A 13,194-nucleotide genomic window follows, 5' to 3' on the forward strand; every position below is an offset into this window, starting at 1 on the left:
CTCTCTGCGGCGGGCAGGGCTGTCCAGGGGCAGAAGGTGACGCAGCCTCCAATCCCCCGTGACAGGCGGCTGCGCCCCTCCTTCCCCTGCCCAGCAGACACCAGAGCGCAGCCCCGTGTGCACAGGCCTCGTGGCCGGCTCTCACGCCCGTTCCCCGGCCGGCCCCAGATCTGCCTCCTCTTGCCCTGGACACCTAAGGACCGAGGGCTGTGGACTACCGGCTGCCTGCCCGCCCCGACGTCCATGTGCGCCCCTGTACCCAGTGGTCTGCCAGCCCAAGGGGCTGCCTCCTCGCCAGGCCCCAGCTCCGGCCCTGGCATCCCTCCCAGCCCGTTGTCCCAAGATCTCTGTCCCCTAGAGCGGGGTCGGGACGTCTGTATCAGACCTGGGGCCGTCCGAGGTCTGTACGGATCGCCCGGCTCCCTCGAGGCTGTGGGAAAGCAGCGGGACTGCGTGCAAACTCGCATGCCAGTAAAACCAGGTGGGGTGGGCTGGCTTCTGCAGCTCGCAGACCCCTGTCCAGAGGTCCCTGTGCTCCTGGGGTGCGTGGGTGTCCCAGCCTGCTCCTGCCCTTCCTGAGGCCCCCCTCGCCAGGGCAGCACCCACACAACCTGGCATCTCCTCCCCCAGTGGCAGCCGAGGGCTGGCGGTCACACCCCGGTTCCTCCTGAGTACGCTTCTCTGCAGACTGAACTGCTGGGCCCGGGCTCTAGAAAGCTCGTCACGGGGCTCCAGCTTCAGTCCTCCCCTGTTGCCAACTGCAGGTGCTGCAGCAGCTTTGGGGGTGTCGTGGACTGGATGGTGTCCCCCCAGATTCATAGGTTGATCCCTATCCACCATTTGGAGGTGGGGCCTTTGAGGAGGTTAAAAGAGCTCATAAGAGTGGCGCCCTAATCTCACAGGGCTGTGTCCTTACGCGAAGAGGGAGGGGAGCTCCCTTGGGGCACAGCAGGTTAAGGATCTGGCGTTGTCACCGCAGTGGTTCCGGTCGCTTGGCTCGGGTTCAGCCCCTGGCCTGGGAACTCCCACATGCGGCAGGGACGGCCAAAATAAAGAAGGGGAGGGACACCAGGAATGAGCTCCCAGGAGCAAAGGCCACGGAGGACCCAGGGGAGGACGGCCCTCTGCTCGCCAAGGCGCGAGGCCACGGGAGGGACCAGCCCAGAGACACCTGAGCTCAGGCCCCCACCCTCCCAACCGGCGGAGGGCTTGCTGGCTGCACCCTCAATCAGAGTCTTGTCATGAGGTTGAATTTTAACAAGGGCTTGTCACTGTGGTCCTCGGAGGGTGGCCTGTGGACCCCTGCAGGTCCCCGAGAGCCTTTCAAGGGCTCTTCAAGGTCAAAAGTCAAAGTGACTCTTTCCACAGTGACCGAGTCGTGACTGTCCCCTCCCTGCGGGTGACTCGAGCTGGCAGCAGTGCTGCTGCAGGTGCCTGAGCCCCTCGAGACCCGGCCACCGTGATCTTAGCCAGACTCACTGACACGTCCTCGCGGGGCAGTGCCCTCACCCCTGGTGCCACAGCGAGCCCCGAGCACCCGTCTCACCAGGCCCTCCACCCTGTGCCGGGAGCGCAGGGACAGTGTGCTTGGGGAGGGGACGCCACGTGCGCTTGGTGGAACGCCTGGGCCTGGGTATTCGGCAGGTGTTTGCTCAGAAGGGACTGACGTTAGCCGTTTGATTCAGGCAAAACAACCAAGGGTTTTGCTGCTGACGGTGACCTTTGAACTCTCGAGCACAGTTAGAATTTTCCAAAATTTTTATCTGCTCCTGTCTACTGCCCCCTCAGGCTTTAAGACTTTGCTGATGAGCTTAGCAGTGATATTAACAAAGGTGATTTTTTAAAATTATCATATGATAAAATCCATCAGCGCTGCAAGAGCTGTGTACCTCAGTGAACCAGTTTCTAGCTGACCGATCAGGCTTGGGTGAAAGATGACCCAAGTTTACTGTAGACCAAGGCTTTTACAGTGACAGGGTCCAGAAAATTCTTTTTATTTTTTGGCCATATCCAAGGCATATAGAGGTTCCTGGGCCAGAGATCAAATCTGAGCCACAGCTGCGGCAACACTGGATCCTGTGGCACCACAGTGGGAACTCCCAGAAAGTTCTTTGATTTGGTTTTCCATGTAGTTTCAGGTTGCAGTTTGCAACTCTTAAGAAATAACCATTGCTGAGTGCCGTCTTGTGACGAGGGAGAATGTCCCAGCTTAGCTTCTTTCCCAGCTGCCCATCTGAGGCCGCTTGTCCTTCCCGAACTTTAGCCACACCAAACTGTCACAGCAGCACAGGCAGGACAGAGCCGAGAATGCAGTGGCTTCTGGAAAAGACATTTACAGAAATGGAAAACGCCGCCACAACATTTGTTTGTTCGTTTGAGAAAATACAGCTATTCATAAAAATTTACCATTGTTAACTTGTGTGAGGTTTATTCTTTTTTTCTCTCTTTTTTTTTTGTTTTGCTTTTTAGAGCGGCACCCACGCCGTGTGGAGGTTCCCAGTCTAGGGGTTGAATCACAGCTACAGCTGCCGGCCTGCACCACAGCCACAGCCACGCAGGATCTGAACCATGTCTGCGACCTACACCGCAGCTCACAGCAACGCCAGATCCTTAACGCTCTGAGTGAGGCTGGGGGTCGAACCTGCGCCCTCATGGATGCTAGTCAGATTCGTTTCCACTGAGCCATGATGGGAGCTCCAGGTTTATTCTTTTTGAAAAATGAATGAAGAGGTAAAATAATTAGGTTGCTCAGGTGAACAGGGCTACAGACAACTGCCTAAGGAAAGGCACGGCAGTGTCCCCAGTGAGTTTTAAGAGAGCTTTTGGGAGGAGAGCTTTGAGGACCACGGCCTCGCGCTGGGAAGAGCAGCAGCTCCCCCGCCCCGGGGCCCTCCTGCCGGTTGTCCCGCCTCGGGCCCACAACCAGCCCAGCACCACTGTCCCCTCCCGAGACCTTTCTGAGCTCCGCCTCTCGGGACGGAGAACGTGCCCCTCCCCTGGGGCTCTGGCCTAAAGCCGCGTCCCCCCCCCCCACCCGCCCCTGCAGGCAGTGACCTTGCCACCCAGCCTCTGCCGCTGCCCTGGGTCCTGGGTCTCGCAGCCTGCACCTGCCACAGTCAGCTGCAGTCCCGCTGGCGTCTTCAGGACACTTGTCACCAGGGTAGAGGAGTGACACACGTCACCCTCTGGTTGGCAGAGCAAGTGCCTGGTGGGATGGGAAAGCATCTCTGCCCCAGGGTGGAACCCAGAGGGTGGTGGGCACCACTGGCCCTCTGCCCCCAGGACCCTGGGCACCACCGGCCCCCTGCCCCAGGGCGCAGCGCACCACGGGCCCTCTGCCCAGGGCTCAGGGCCGTAGCTCCGAGGGTAGTCTTTTTGCCCCTGAACCGTTGCATTTGGGCCCCTGCCCCCCCTGCCCGCAGGCAGCTGCTCTCAGGCCTCGCGCTGGAAGCATCTGCAGCGGTGTCTGCGGGGCTTCTCTGCTCTGCTCTGGCCTGTCAGCTGGTGACTGTCTCTGGTCCCCAGTGGGTCCGGGTCCCCTCCAGGGGCAGGAGCGGCGGCCAGGCCTTCCCAGCTCTGCCGGAGCGTTTCCTGCAGGCCGCCTGGACATTTCTTTCTGATGGAGCTTTTTACTGCGGTTTTATTGCCGTGCCCAGGTCTTTAATAGGCAATATAGGCATATCGAGATTTCCTCTTTCAGTTGGATTGGTTTTTGGTAATTTGGTGGTGGTTCTTCAGCTCCGTTTCCACGCTGAGGCTTTTGAGAGATTTGCTCTAAGGGTGCTCGTTCAGTGTCAGTGAGGCGTCTTTGCGAAGGTGCTTCGCAGCCCTTGTCGGAGGCCCGGCCAGCCGTCACCTCGGCCTGAGCATCCGTTGACTCTCCTTCCTTTGCTGGTGAGGTTTTTCTCGCTGTCCGTGTGGCAGGTGCTTTTTGTCTGTGTCCCGGCGGTGCTGGCTGCCGCGCGCGGACAGTCTGGGTCCTGCAAACCCTCCTGTCCACTCGGGCCTCTGCTGCCACGGGCGGGGCTGGACTGCGGGTCCAGGCCCTCCCTCAGCCTCCCCGAGGCCCTGGGCAGAGGGAGGCCTGTGTTACTGCTGCTGGGAGCCCCCTCGGATGGGGGCGCACGCGCGCGCGTGTTTGTGTGTGTGTGTGTGTGTGTGTGTGTGTGCGCGCGCGCGCGCGCGCGCGCGCACGCCTCCCCTGCCAGCTTCCCCCGGAGCAGGGCCGTGTTCTCCGAAAGCTCCCTCCTGCTCCCCGTCCTTTGCCTGGAGAGGGAGAAGGGGGGAGAGAAGGAGGGAGGGAGTTGGGGGGGGGGGAGAGGGAGGGAGGGAGTGGGGGCGGGGGAGGCGCTTCCCCTGAGGGTTTCCTGTGTGCGTTGGCATTTTCGGGGGCCGGCTTCTCCAGTGACCAGCTGAGAATGGCAAGGAGGGAACCAAAGCCCTGCTGTCGCCCCGCTGTCGCCTCGCCTGAGCCCCGTGCCCGCCTTCTCCCCCTCCTCCGGTTTCTTGTCGGTCCGTCTGTCCCACGTTTCACGCAGGCGTGGGCTGTGCTCAGCGGGCACGTAGGAGGGGCCAGAAGCCTGCTCTTCGTTTAATCGCTGGTGTCGCCTGTGTCTTCTTGATTTTTCTTGGTTGGTGTCATCAGAGGGTAGTATGTTTTTGGACTGTTTTTTGAAGAGCCAAATTTTAAATTTGTTCGTTTTCACAGTTGGCTCTTTTTTCCGAACTTGGGGTCTGTTCGTTAGAATTGCCTTCTTTCTGTTCTCCACGGGTACTTGTGTTATTTTTTAACTTCTTAGATTGGATTTTCTGCTTACCGATTTTCTGACTTTCTTTATTGCTAATACAGGCTTTTACAAGCTGTGTGTTTCCTGTGAGTCCTGTTGTAGCTGAAAGCTGTAAATCCGGCGCGTGGCTCTTTTATTGTTGTGGAGCCCAAGGACTTCCTGCCCCCGTTATGTCCTTCCTGCCCCCCCTTATGTAGACCGTCCCTGGAGCGTCCTGTCCGGGGGGGTTACAGAGTATCTTTTCGAGAATGGTTTCTAGTTTAATTGCCCAGTGGGTGGAAAGCGTGGTCTGTTGGCTCCACGTCTTCAGAATTTGGTCAGCCCTGCGTTATGAGGTAGAACGTTGTCAATTCAGTTTTATCCTCGGAGAGCTTCAGGGGTGCACGCCCCAAAATCTCAGGTGCAGCTTTGCACACGCACACACGCACACAGTCGCCTGCATCTCCGTGTGCACTGCCCCTCTATGAGCTGTGACAGGAGGGCCCCGGTGTCCCCGCCAGCCGCGTGGCTTGTGGGTCTGGCCTGAGGTCACTGCGCAGGGTCTCCAGAACCTCTGCTGGCTCCTCTCCTGCCCCTTTCACCTCCAGCCCGGTCCCCCCTCCCCCGCCCCACAGCAGCCCAAGCGTCGTGACGCAGCCAGGCGTCTCCCCGCCCTGTCTCACGGGCCCCAGCCGCCCCCTCCCAGTGGCCCGAGCCCCGTGGAGGGCAGGGCCGCCTTGCTCCCGGGGGCCTGATGTCTGACCTGCCGCTGACGCCCAGGCCCGTGTGCCGGGCGCTGACGGCTGTGGGAGCCGCTCCCCCCGCGGGCACATGCCTGTCTGCCTGTGCGTGTGTGCGTGTGTGTGTGCGTGTGTGCGTGTGTGTGTGTGTGTGTGTGTGTGTGTGACTTGCAGCTCAGTGAGCTTCTTTTGTCTGCACAAACGGGGCTGGGCCGTCGCCAGCCACTCGTCGTTTGAGGCTGATTTGTTGTGGCGGCCTGTGCAGCGGCCATGGCTCCCCTTGTCACCACGCGGGGAGGCCCCGGAGGGGAGGAGGGGATCAGATACCCCATTTCATCTCCTTGTCGCCCCCTCCTGTCGCCAGCTGAGTTCTGAGATGAGAACAGCAGACACCCCCCAGCCCCCGTCCCTGATGGGCTCACCACTCCGTGGGGCGTGGGGTCGGCTCCTGAAGCGGGTTGCTGACGGGGGTGGAAGTGGGTCACTGCACGACCCAGTCTGTCTGTCACATCACTTTCCGGATCTCTGAGCTCGTGGCGTTCCTTCCCCAATGCAGTGACATATCAGGCTGTATATTTAGTAGACGCGTGCCCTTTAGATGTCTCTAAGATGATGCCAACTCCAGTGGAATGTCCTTCAGCTCCGTTAGCTTCCGGTTGTCTGGCGGTGGCGTCAGAACTGCGGTCGCTGCCTCTGCCTCCTGTGCCGCCTGCGACTGGAGCCCCGTCTTCGGGGACGCTGGGACCCGGGACGAGGGGCACGAAGCCCCGTAGTTCTTCCAGCTCTTGTCCCCGTGACCCCTGTGTGCACGCCGGCCCTTCGCATCCTCCCAGCCACCCTCCCCACGGGGACAGCGCCCTCCGTTCCTGGGGACCGGAGTGCTAGACTGGGGACCAGGGAGGGCGCCCCTCTTGTGGGCCCAGGGCACCCTCACAGCCCGTTGCGTCGTCACTCTTGTTTTCTCCACTCCCCTGCCTCGCGCACCTGGGGGCCTCGGTGCCTCCAGGCCCTGCTCCTTCTGGAGCGCGGCGGGGCGGGGGGGGGGCGGGGGGGATGCACGGGGGGTGCTGCCGGCTCCCTGCAGGCGCCTCCCCTTAGACGCTGCAGCTGCAGTGTCTTTGCTGCTCAGTTGGACGCTTTCACCCACTCAAAGAGCCAAGCGTTCTGCCTGGCCGTCTGGTGGGTTCTCTCTCCTCCTGACCGAGTGCGTGTGGATGTGTTTTGCAGGCGGCATCCAGCGCAGCGCCTGTGGGAGTAAACGCCTGTTCACTCTCTGATGTTTAGAACCGGGTTTCTTCCGTTCCCGGTTTGTTTTTGTTTGTTTGTTTGTTTAGTTGAGCATTTATTGCCTTTTTTTAATGGCCGCACCTGCGGCTTGTGGACATCCAGGCCAGGGATCAAGTCCAAGCCTCGGCTGCGACCTGTGCCACAGCTGCGGCAGCACCGGATCAGACATTTAACGTGAGCTTCTAATTATCTTTGGCACCACGACCTCACAGTTCCCGTGCTGGACGCTCCTGTGACGAAGCCTCTTAAAGGTCCATTCACGAGAACGAGCAGAGGCCACACACGTACACGCGTGGGACAGACTTACAATGCAGCAAAGAGGACAGTGCTGTGGGAATGAGTCCTGGTGCCTGGGGACTGAACTTCCTGTCTGGGCAACAGATGTGGATTCAAACAGTGAAAATTCAAGACACAGTCCCGGGGGGAATGGCGCACCCTGGGGACACACGACGGGCCCGTCGCCTGCTGGAACGGAAGGCCTTGACAGAAGTGACCACCCGGGCCTCGAAAGTGGAAACCAGCAGTGTATTTAAACGAATGTGTAATTCCGAGTGCCCGTCGCGGCGCAGTGGCTGACGAACCCGACTAGGAGCCATGAGGTTGCGGGTTCGGTCCCTGGCCTCACTCGGTGGGTGAAGGATCCGGCGTTGCCACGAGCTGTGGTGTAGGTCACAGACGCGGCTCGGATCCCGCGTTGCTGTGGCTCTGGCGTAGTCCGGCGGCTACAGCTCCGACTGGACCCCTAGCCTGGGAACCTCCATATGCTGCGGGAGCGGCCCAAGAAATGGCAAAAGAGACCAAAAAAAAAAAATTAATGTGTAATTTCATAACTTTAAAGCAGCTGTATGTGTACATATAAATACTCTAAATATTTATTGTAGGTGGAAAGTTGGCTGTTACACTTATATTCTCCAAAGTGTGTATGGTTTCCCCAGACTTCCCATCTTTGACATGGAAGGGCCCTGATCATTCGTAAGTGTGTCCCCGGGCTCCCTGGTGGCCTAGCGGCTACGGATTGGCATTGTCACGCTGTGGCTTGGGTTCGATCCCTGTGGGGCGAGTCCCAGGCTGAGCCTTCACTGCCTCTCATCATGTCCTGCGTGCGTCTCACACCGGAACCATAGGAAGCGCTTGCTGCGCGGCCGAATGCGGGAAGGCAGCTCTGTCGAGCGCAGTCCCTGGGAGGCGCGAGGCCCTCATGGCGCTGTGTTTTGTGTTCTAGGTAGGTGGGCTCCACGACAAAAGGCGCGCCTGTAAACCGGCAGCGGCGGCTGGGCTGCCCTGAGTCTCCGCAAGGGTGAACACATGCGGCCCGCGGCTCTGCTCTGACGTCGAGCCTGCGTATGGGGGAAGGTGAGTGACCCAGGCTTCCGCCGTCGGCTGTCTCTTTACCAGGAACGACAGGATGCGCTGGAAGGGGTGCGACTCTGCTTTTCACCCTCTCGAGTCCGGGATGAGGCATCCGCTGGGAGCAGTGCCAGGCAGGGAGGACAAGCCATGGACAAGGCAGCTGCCAGGGGAGGGAGGGGCACGAGCACAGTCCTGCTTGACCCTCGAAAAGTCCCGCGCGCCTGCGTGAGCCCGAAGAAGCGGGTCTGAGCCGAGGAGGGGTGCTCCTCCATGGCTTTTCCCTGGGATTTGGGGGGGTCACAGGAGGCCTTGGAACTTCCCCGAAGTGCTCCCCGGTGTTAGCCCTCAAGGGCCTTGCCCTGCCGTTTTGTAAAGAAGCTCAGGGAGGGGTATGAAGAGTGGGTCTGCCGTCTGCTTGGCTCTGGGAGGTGAGCGCCAGCCCCATGCAGGGCCCCCTGGGTGACACCACAGGCTGGCCTGGCCCTGCTGGGTGGTGTGGGTGCCCTGGGGGGGGGGGTGCCCGTGGGCAGGGGGCTGTGTGTGCCCATGCGCAGGGGGCATGTGTGCCTGTGGGCTGGGGGCGGGGTGTGTGCTCTGGTGCCACCTGGCCCCCCAGCACCCTGAGGTCTGCGTGTCCCTGGGGCCTCCCGGGTTCAGAGCCCACAGGACTGACTGGCCGCGGTTTCCACCCCGCTCTCGCACCTCGGTCCCCTCCAGGCCAGGTCCAGCCCACTCTGCTGTGTATGGCCCGTTAGGAGGGCGCGGCTGAAGCCAGAGGAGCACACGCTCGGCTGCTTATCCACCTGGGGCCACGAAGCGGCCCTGAGAACCTGCTCTGGGGTTACACGACTCACTGATCCGAACCGCAACGGCTCCATTAGCAGACGCCCAGCCAGCCTGTCGGCGGGCAGCTGTCAAAGACACACGTGCGTGGTTAAAAGGTCGCAAAACTTGAAAAGGCGCGCCAGGCCCCGCGCCGCCTTCCTGAGAGCCTTCCTCCTCCTTCTCCCCCACCGGCTACCCCGCCCTGCCCAGGTGCCGTCTCTCCGGTTGGTTTTGCTTTTGAGTTGCAGCTCCGCATTTCAGTCCTGCGGTGCCTGACCCAGTTCCGCCAGCCCGCGTGCTGCGGTGTTTCGCTCTTTGCTTTGTACAGAGGAGGGTCAAAAATCATGTCAACCTCCAAGCGTCTGCTTGCAGGAGTGGGTGGCAGGTCGCTTACGGTCAGCTCCGGGCCTGGACAGGAGCTGGGTGGGATGGCCCCTTCCACGCGGCTGGCGCGTCCCAGGCTGTGGTGGAGATCGAGGCCGGTTATGTAACCCAGAGCTGCCTGACCGGGGCGCTTCCGTTCCGGGAGGAGGACGGCCCTGAGTGCCCCCAGGCCTGGCAGAGGCAGGAGCCCTTCTGCCCCCCCGGGCCGTGCCAGCCAGGTGCCCTGTGCGCGAAGGTCTGAGCGTCTGACCGGCGGCAGGCCCGGGACGTGGCTGCAGAGGTGACGGGTGGGCTCCAGTGAGACGGAAACCCATAGCTGTCGGGTGGTGGCTGACCGCTTAGCCCAGTGATTCCACTGAACCCAGAGCCGCCGAGCCCCAGCACGAGCCCCCTGCCCCCAGCCGAGGTGCAGTGCCCATTGCGTGTGTCCCCCCCGCCACAGTAGCCATCTGCCCTGCCCGGCCTTGTCCTCCTTGTCAGCCCCGGGTCCCTGGTTCCCCGGACACTCAGGCTCTGCCTCTGGCCTCCTCTGTGGCCCCCACGGCTTCAGCCCCTTCTCTTCTCCCCTCGGCTCACTGGTCCTCTCCTTGTCGCTTCTCCAAGGACTCGGCTCCTGCTCGCCCCCACTGCTTCCCACTGCTTCCCACTGCACAGAAGCAGGCCGGCAGCCCCTTGCCAGCTTGTCCACTTGCAGTGCCACCCCAGCGGCCAGCCTCGCTGTCACCGCTTGTCACCTTGCTCCATCCCTGCCCCCTCCAGACCTGAGGGGCAGTGCCCAGTCCTCCAGCGCCCCTTCAGTGGCCAGCGCTCTGTGTCCATGAGTGACGAGGATGCCCTGTCTGTCCTTGACGGAGCTGCTGTGGGACTGGACGAGCTGACGGCGCAGGACACACCGCAGGGCTCGTGGCCTCCTCCTCCCCGCCTGGCCACCAAGGCTAGTGTCCCCAGGGCTCGGGGCACCAATGACAGTCTGCCCGGGGTGGGCAGGAGTACAGGGAAGGGCCCCTCGTCACGGGCAGGCCTCGGGCCCAGCGGGTTGGGCCCCTGCCAGAAGCACGTGTGTCCTTGGACCCCAGAGATATCTATAAATAAATATTCCAGGGCAATCGGAGATGGAGGGAGAGAGGCCACCCAAAAGGTTATTGTTAAAATATTGTTTAATAGGACATTTCAAAGCCCAGATCATCCAGTCGTCAAGGCTGACTCTATTCTTACCTGTGAAAATGCTTAAAATTAAATGCGTAAAAGCTTAGGTGTTAAAGTGGGTGCCATGTGGCATTTGATCACTTTTGTGTAGATTTGAAGATGGTAACATAAAAAATATTTCGTCCATGATGTTAAGAGAGAAAAACAGGACAAACCTGGGTGGCTTGATCCGATTTTTGTGAAAAAGTACCATGACACATGCCTCCTGGGGAAGGTCTGGATGGGTGACCTCCAAACACCCATGTCACGGGTGGTGACGCTGCTTTGTCTGCATCTCATCTCGGAGGAGATGGCGAGAGGTGGAGGGAGTGACAGTGAAAGGGCGCTCGCTGTCCTCTGCTTGGTGGCCGTCCCCGTTCCGATGGGGACCAGCGCTCTCCCCACGCCGGCAGTCCCTCCGTCCAGCGTCAGGAGTGCTCTCGGCCCACGGTCCCCGCCGGTGGCCTTGGGGCTGCCCCAGAGACCCCGGGCCACAGCGGGAGAGCACTGGGGAAGGAGGGGACGTGCAGTGGGTGGCCTTTCAGCCGCCTCGTCCCGGTGAGGACCCGGCCTGTCGCGCAGCAGGCTGACAGGCAGCGCGGCTCGGGGCTGCAGAGTCGCCCGCGCTTAGTGGGGGCCTGAGGGTCTGCCCCCTCCCTTCCGAGGGCTTGGCTGCTGCTGCGGCGACGACCCGCAGGCGTGCGGTGGCCCGGGTCAGGGGAAGGAGTCATTGAAGTGACAGCGCATCGCCAGGCGCGCCCTCCAACGGAACGCGGGGAGCTGGGCGAAAAGTAGGTCACATGTGCCTGGTCCCATGTCACGAGGTTTCCAACCTGAGGCCAATGGGATCTGTGGCTCCCTGGGTTTAGAGCAAACCCCCCTCCAATTTCCTTCCCTTAGCACTTTCGTCTCCTCCAAAGGGGAGAGCGACCATCTGTCCGCCAGCACAGCCGGCCCTGCCCGCCACTCAGAGTGCCTTTGTTCCGAGGTAAGCGCTGCGGCCGCCCGAGGCCACGCGGAGCCCCGACGGCGCCCCGGCCCCGAGCCGGGGCTGCAGCCTGCGGGGGGCCGTGGGGGGAAGCGCCGTGGGCCTGCCCCGGGCCGCCGGAGCGTGGGTCCTCGGCAGGGTTCCGGACACTGGGACGGCGCCCTCATGTTCAGGCCTCCGCTCCGGCAACGTGCCTCGTTTGCCAGGATCAGGTCAGCGGCTCACACACTGAGGCCCAGGGCTCTTGTGCCGAGAAGTGACGCTGAGGCTCCCCGCCCCTGGGGTGGGGCGGGGACAGCGCGCCTCTCACCCTCGAGGCGCCGGGCGGCCCGGGACCCTCGTGTGTGGGCGCCCACCTCTGCGCCGAGCAGGTTAGCCGTGGGCGCCCGTCGCCTGGGAGCGTCGCGAGGGCACACTCAGAACAAGGTCAGTGCGTGTGAGTCGTGGTGTGTGTGACACGCACCTGGGAGCCTGGCACTTAGATGAGAGACAGCGTCCTGTTGGCTCTGGGAGGCGGCGAGTGGGGTCCCCGGGATGGAGCAGCCGCAGAAAGCGTTTGTGAAACGAGCGTGAGTTTCGTAGCTCACACAGAACAACCCTTCGCTCTGCCTGTCCTCGAAGCGCGTCGCGGTGTCCCACGAGCAGAGGGCTTCCGAGGAGCGTGTTTTGCAGGGAACAAGTAGACCATCGGGTGCTTGCGGGGAGGGTCTGTGTGGCGGGCTGGCCGCCGAGGCCGCACTCACACAGATTTACATTCTCCCGTTTGGGTTTTCTGGGGGAAAATGTTTCCCGGAGTAGTTTGCCAGAAACCAAAGGCGGGTGGTATTTGAGTGTGTTCTACTGGGAGAAAAGGGTTTTGCCTTTCAGAAATAAAATACGTAAAATCCGTATCCCGGCCAGCTTTCCCGGACACATGGGTCCACGGCCAAGCGCACGGACGTGTGTGTGAACCCCTGAGGTGCCCGATCCCTCCGCCTTGGGGACGCGGAAATGACAGCCGCCCCCGGGGGCCGGAATGAGGTTTTCCCTCCCCGCAGAAACGTCAGGATCAGGGTGAAACCCGTTCCTTGCAACGGAGCCTTTGAACGCATCTCCCGCGCTCTTTCCAAAGGGCTCGCATCCATTTTGCAGCCCTGAAGAGAGGGAGACTTGTCCTGGGGTTTTCGTGAAGATGGCAAAGGCCATGGTTTGGGTGCTCACACTTCTCGGGGCTTCCTCTGTGCCCGCCCTGAGCGCGGTGTCCAGCATTGCCTGCCTCTCCCGTCCCACCCGACATGGGTCCCCAGGGCCGGGAGCATCAGCTGGGGCGTTGGGGGGTAGCGAGTCCCCACGCGTCCACGCCAGTGGGACTGTAAGTCGCGCCCGTCATTGGCTCTGGGGGAAGTGAGACCCGTGAGTAAAACCTGCACCCGGAGAGGACTGGGGGGTGTTTGCCGGAGAACAGGAGATTGTTTTTCCAGAAATGCCGCATTCTCAGAAGAGGCCGCGCTAAGCAGAGGGCTGGGCTCTGTCCGCTGAGCCCTCGCCTGCTCCTCGCGGCCGGCAGCATGCCCTCGTCCTCCACGTTGGCCCGGGCTGGTCTCTGACAGGTGCTGTCTCTTCCAGCCTGGCCCTGTCTGGGAACTGAAGGGGCCACAGAAGAATCTGGGCCTGGCCGGCCTTCAGCACG

General features: G+C 61.6%; 1 protein-coding gene across 9 annotated transcripts in view; it reads left to right on the forward strand.

Annotated features, from left to right (window-relative positions):
• Window positions 1–13,194, forward strand: part of PCBP3 (poly(rC) binding protein 3) — a 194,557-nt gene that overhangs the window by 138,647 nt on the left and 42,716 nt on the right. For 7 of the 9 annotated variants that reach the window (XM_047798277.1, XM_047798287.1, XM_047798304.1 and 4 more), the window contains one exon: window positions 8,016–8,146. The exons of 1 other annotated variant lie outside the window; for it this stretch is intronic. In XM_047798277.1, the coding sequence (XP_047654233.1) occupies window positions 8,137–8,146 (10 nt within the window). In that variant the 5' untranslated portion in view covers window positions 8,016–8,136. Of the gene's footprint in view, window positions 1–8,015; window positions 8,147–11,444; window positions 11,526–13,194 lie in introns of those variants that run through there. One more of the 9 variants, XM_047798347.1, reaches the window with a different exon arrangement.

This window comes from Phacochoerus africanus, chromosome 1, assembly GCF_016906955.1.
Source record: "Phacochoerus africanus isolate WHEZ1 chromosome 1, ROS_Pafr_v1, whole genome shotgun sequence".
Lineage (NCBI taxonomy): Eukaryota > Metazoa > Chordata > Mammalia > Artiodactyla > Suidae > Phacochoerus > Phacochoerus africanus.